General features: G+C 31.5%; 1 protein-coding gene across 1 annotated transcript; it reads left to right on the top strand.

Annotated features, from left to right (window-relative positions):
- On the top strand, window positions 1-5808 carry LOC103495085 (subtilisin-like protease SBT1.1). Its single transcript, XM_008456542.3, has 4 exons — window positions 1-120; window positions 2368-2621; window positions 3271-3781; window positions 3935-5808. The coding sequence occupies exons 1-4, from the start codon at window positions 50-52 to the stop codon at window positions 5481-5483; spliced, it is 2385 nt and encodes a 794-aa protein (XP_008454764.2). The 5' UTR covers window positions 1-49; the 3' UTR covers window positions 5484-5808.
- Window positions 5809-6050: the final 242 nt, after the last annotated feature.

Raw genomic sequence — 6050 nt, 5'->3', positions numbered from 1 at the left:
GTTAAACCTATTCGTTATGTTGATCAATTTTTTCTATATATAGAAAGTTATGAAGCTCTCTTCTTGCCAAATTTATACATTCTTCTTCTCAATCACAGCATCCACCTGGTTCACATACAAGTATGACAAATCTCTCTCTCAAAAGTGAAGTCTTTTTTCTATTGTTTTTCCTTCTTTATCCATCTTTCTATTTAAATTATACATTTGTAATTTTGTTCTTTAATAGAGAATGAAAGAGATCTCTTTCAAAATAACAATAATTTTTCCTTCTAAAGATTTCTCTCTATATATTTTAAACGAGTGCAAAGTATTTTACCGTTCAAACTAAAAGTAAAAGTATCGAATCAAGAAAGTTTTATTTTTCCTCCGTTGATTCTATCATATCGTTGTGTCATGTCACGAAGAATGTTATGTTGGTGGAATCCTCGTGTGCTTGCGAAATAAAACAAAAGTATTGAAGATAGAGACATAGTACTCATTTGAGTACAAAAAATTCTATGCGATATGATGCTATGATAAAATGGAGAAAGTTGGAGAGACTTAAAAGATTTTTTTTTTTTGAAGGGTTAAGCCAATTTGTCCCTCAATGTGATCTATGGTAATTTTGTTATATTGGGGTGGTTGTAGGAGAGTGTTTGCAAGAATCGGGTCAATCTTTGAAAATAAAAATTAAAGATCCCATTTGGTATCTCCTTTGTTATTGAAAATTAAGTAGGTAGACATTGCTTCCCTCTCCAAAATTCTTTTTTTCTTACTTTTTAAGTACAGTTTAGAAAACAAAGCCAAATTTTGAAACCTAAAAAAAAAGAAAAAAGCATTCTTTTTGTTTTTAGAATTTAACTAAAAATTCAACCATTGCATTTAAGAAATATGCAAACTATAGCACTTAATTTATTTTTAAAAAACCAAAAAACATACTAATAGAAGCGTGAAAAAAAACTTATTTTCACTTCTTAAACGGCTGGCTAAGAATTTAGATGATTGATTTTGAGAAATAGGTAAACCATTGTAAATAAGTTGTAAGAAAATAAAGACAAATTAATAGAGGAAAAATAAATCAAAGGTCTATTTAGTAACTATTTTTTTTTCCTGATTTTTTTGAAAGGTACTTTTGGTAATTAGCATTGTCTTTTAGTTCTTAATTTTTAAAAATTATTTTTTGAAATTTGAAAGAAAGAAAGTTAGACTCATATGATAATCATTCGATTTCATATATTTTAGTAGTTGAATATTAAACCTATAAACTTCTTTTTGCCATATGTTTCAAAGTTCATTCAAGTTTTAAAAAAAAATACTATAAATGTAATTTTAAATTTCATCTATTCATTTATTTATTTATTTTTATTTAAGAATTTAACTAGAAAATCCAAACCACTTTATTAAGCCACTTAGGCAAAATTCGTAGGCATCAGAACCTCATCAAATAAGCCTGCATGCATTCAATTTCCACGCATTTGATTCCCAATTTGCATGCACACCAAACGCCCCCATATATGACAAAAAAATTTGATATATGACACATGGTGTTAAAAATATGTCATTGATCATGTGAGACAATGATCGATGACCACTTGAGCACTATAAGGGAACAAAATTGTCTTAATTAGTTTTAGATGTATCATTTCTATTTATTTCCTTCATTATTTGTCTATAACTTGCTCTAAAATCAAACTACATTCTTCAGAATCATGTTTTTTAAAATTATTGCTCTTCAATCATTAAAGAATTAATTGTACTAAAGATATTGACACCGTTGATTTACCAACACAACTAAAAAGAAGTTAAAAGTAAATATACTTTTTTTCAATTATTGATATTTCGAAAAATGATTATAAAATAGTTCATTTTCAAACGTAGCAAATAAATTTACAAACTACAGTAAAATTATTAAATTTTCTTTTAAATTATTTGAAGTTTCTTTTACTATTTTATAAATAGTTTTAATTTTTTACTATTTAATAATAATTCCTCCTAAGTTTTTTTTTTAAATAAAAAAACTAAAAAAAAGTAGTCAAGTCTTATTTTGTAGGAAATTTACAAAAAAAAAAAAAAAAAGAAAAACAATAATCAAACATGTTTTCCCTTCATAATTTATCTTTAAAAAATATAATACTAAAAATAATAACCAAGCATGTTTTTTATATTAAAACAAAGAATAAAAAACAATAACGATATGATTTTTTTTTTTTTATAAGAAAGTAATGTTAAAAATTAATGAAATAGTTATCAAATTGAAAATAAAATAGTTACTGAAGGAGCTTGGAATATTACCATACAAAGTCAAAGAAATATATATATATATATATATGAAGTTCCCTTTGGCTCAATACTAGCTAATATGTTATCATTTTACTTTTTGGTTTACAGCCACACAATGGGGTTTAAAGAAGTCTTATTATTTTTGTACATAACAATGCTTACAACTTCGATTGTTGCCATGGATCAACAATCATACATAGTTCACATGGACACCACCAAAATGGCCACCACCAACCCTGAACAATGGTACACAGCCATCATTCATTCAGTCAACAAACTCTCATCTCTCGATGCCAACGACAATGAAGAACAAGCTTTGAACATTGCTGAGATTCTCTACGTCTATAAAACTGTCATTTCAGGCAAGATTTTAAATATTGATGTTCTTCAAAATTTGAGATCTTAATTTTCTAAAAATGTTAGAATTAAACACCAACGAATTTACCGTAGCCAGTGGATTTATCTTCTTTATATTATATATATATATAAAAAAACCTATTATAATACTAATTTAAAAAGTTAACTTAGTAGTAAAACTATCTCCTAGACCAAGGTTGAAGTTCCACTCTTGCATTATTTTTGCTAATCTATAAACTTCCTTGGTCAACAAAAATTTTGGTTTTGTCACTGGTTAAAAGTATATTTGTCTAAAAAAATTTGGTTTTGAAAATAATTTAATTCATAAACTTTCATAAAAATAACATTTAGTTTCTATACTTCCAAATTTATTTGTAACTATTGAATCGTTGCATACATGATTTAGTTTCTATAAAAAAATATTATTAAGATTTAATGAAATTTGTTATATGTATATATAAATTTACCAATTATAAAGAATATGTCATTAAATAATAAAAGTTGTCACGTGATTTTGATGAGATTTGTGAAGATCTATATATATAGAGAGAGACTAATTTGTTAAGAATAATTTGTGAGATTAAAATTTTTCCCTTCTTTGAGTTACAACAACTAAATCATTACGAACTAAACTTTGTTTTGATTAATTTTCAGGTTTTTGTGCAAAGCTGTCCTCGAAAAACCTTCATTTTTTAAGCAAAGTTCCAGGTTTTGTAGCAGCCTCTCCAAATGAACTACTACAGCTTCACACCACTCACTCCCCTAAGTTTCTTGGCCTACAAAGAGGCCATGGCCTTTGGAATTCTTCAAACTTAGCTTCTGATATAATTATTGGTGTACTCGACACTGGCATTTGGCCTGAGCATATAAGTTTTCAGGACAAAGCTCTCCCCCCTGTTCCCTCAAAGTGGAAAGGCATTTGCCAAACAGGTCCAAGCTTCTCACTTTCTAATTGTAACAAAAAACTCATTGGAGCAAGAACCTTCATTCAAGCCTATGAGGCCGCTGTCGGTAGATTGAATGCAACAGGGACATTTCGATCCGCACGAGACTCGGATGGCCACGGGACACACACAGCATCAACTGCTGCTGGAAATTTTGTAAACAGAGCAAGCTTTTATAACCAAGGAATGGGAGTAGCCACAGGGATGAGGTTCACTTCAAGGTATTCAATTTCTGTCTGATATATTCAATATTTCTATAATACAATGAACTTCTGAGGTGGGTACGAACTCAAACTTAACAATGTTGTTTCACTTTTTTAATTTAGAAACGCATATATTGATCTACATTGATGTTTAAAACTTTGGTTCTCCAGGATCGCAGCATACAAGGTATGTTGGCCAGAAGGGTGTGCCAGTGCTGATATTTTAGCAGCGATGGATCACGCTGTTGCTGACGGTGTTGATGTTCTATCGATCTCCTTAGGCGGCGGTTCTAGTATAATTTACAGCGATCAAATTGCCATAGCTGCATTTGGTGCTATTCAAAAAGGGGTTTTTGTGTCATGTTCAGCTGGTAATTCTGGCCCATTTATCTCAACTGTTGGTAATGTAGCACCATGGGTCATGACTGTTGCTGCTAGTTACACTGATAGAACCTTCCCAACATCTGTAAGGCTTGGAAATGGAATGGTTTTCGAAGGTTCTTCTTTGTATTTTGGCAAGAACTTAAAGGAAACCCCACTTGTTTATAACAATACTGCTGGTGATGGACAAGAAACAAATTTTTGTACTCCTGGTTCACTTGACCCAACAATGGTAAAGGGAAAAATTGCTGTGTGTGAAAGAGGAACAAACTCAAGAACTGAAAAAGGAGAGCAAGTGAAATTAGCTGGAGGAGCTGGAATGATTCTGATCAACACAATACTTGAAGGTGAAGATCTTTTAGCTGATTCTCATGTTTTGCCAGCCACTTCTGTTGGAGTTTCGGCTGGCAAATCCATCTTAAACTACATAGCTTCCTCGAAACGTCAAGCGAAAGCATCAATCGTGTTCAAAGGGACTAAATATGGAAGCCGAGCACCGAGAGTAGCGGCATTTTCTTCTCGAGGGCCTAGTTTTTATAAACCATACGTGATAAAGCCAGACATAACTGCGCCTGGTGTTAATATATTGGCTGCTTGGCCGCCTATTGCGAGCCCGAGTGAGCTTGAGTCTGACAAAAGAAGAGTGCTGTTCAATATCATTTCAGGGACTTCTATGTCTTGCCCTCATGTTAGTGGTTTAGCTGCATTGCTTAAATCAGTTCACAAGGATTGGTCGCCTGCCGCCATTAAATCGGCGCTCATGACAACAGCTTATGTTACTGATAACAAAAATCATCTCATTTCGGATGTCGGTCGTGCGAGTGGTGGTCCTGCGGATCCTTTTGCGTTCGGTTCTGGCCATGTTGATCCTGAGAAAGCTTCTGATCCGGGGCTCGTCTACGATATCGCACCCCAAGACTACATAACCTACTTGTGTAGCTTAAAGTATAATTCAACACAAATTGCTTTAGTTTCAAGAGGGAAGTTCACATGTTCATCAAAAAGGACATTTTTTCAGCCAGGAGACTTGAACTACCCTTCTTTCTCCGTGTTCATGAAGAAGGGAAAAAATGTTAATAGCACATTCAAGAGAACAGTGACAAATGTTGGTATCCCAAGGAGTGATTATACTGTGAGAATTTACAATCCAAAAGGAATAAGAATTATTGTGAAACCTGAGAAGTTGAGTTTTGTGAAATTGGGAGAAAAGTTGAGTTACAAAGTGAGTTTTGTTGCATTGGGGAAAAGAAAAAGTTTGGATGATTTTTCCTTTGGATCTCTTGTTTGGCACTCAGGAACATATGTTGTTAGAAGTCCTATAGCCGTAACATGGCAGTAGAGAAGGATGTGATGTGGTTGCACTTTGGAGTACTTCATTTCACAGCTTATATATTTTTGGATTATCTGTGCTTAATTCAACTAATGTATGAATCATAACTTGAAACATTAATGTCATTCCATGAAAAAGTACACGTAGTATTATGTGATGCTCTGACAATACACTTCTATTGTATAAGTTCATTGTTATTTGTACAATTTATGAACTTAACTATTAAACAATGTAATTTTGAAGAGATCTCAGGTAACTATTAAACAATCCATCTATAGTGTGGATACCAATTAAATTATGTTATTTTATGGATATGTTATTTCTAGCTAGAGTCTTTCACCTATGATAATATCATATACCACTCACTATCATAAATTCAAGCATAGAAATATCGTTTTTGGTATAAATATTGGTAACTCAAATTTACGGATATATCAATGAAACTTTAGATATCGACAAATATTGCAAGAAAAATCATGGATATCACATAAATTTGTAAAAATATTGTAAAATTTTTAGTGAAATTTTTGAACTAGTATATTTAATTAAGAAATTGTGATTTTAAGCAATATAAAA

This window comes from Cucumis melo, chromosome 10 (assembly GCF_025177605.1).
Source record: "Cucumis melo cultivar AY chromosome 10, USDA_Cmelo_AY_1.0, whole genome shotgun sequence".
NCBI lineage: Eukaryota > Viridiplantae > Streptophyta > Magnoliopsida > Cucurbitales > Cucurbitaceae > Cucumis > Cucumis melo.
Note: the sequence above shows the minus strand (reverse complement) of the source record. Positions and strands in the feature narration are given on the sequence as shown.

Coding starts and splice junctions, on each gene's coding strand:
- LOC103495085 (XM_008456542.3), top strand. CDS start 50: ATGAAGCTCTCTTCTTGCCAAATTTATACATTCTTCTTCTCAATCACA. Junction 121..2,367: donor TCCACCTGGTTCACATACAA/GTATGACAAATC, acceptor TTTGGTTTACAG/CCACACAATGGGGTTTAAAG. Junction 2,622..3,270: donor CTATAAAACTGTCATTTCAG/GCAAGATTTTAA, acceptor ATTAATTTTCAG/GTTTTTGTGCAAAGCTGTCC.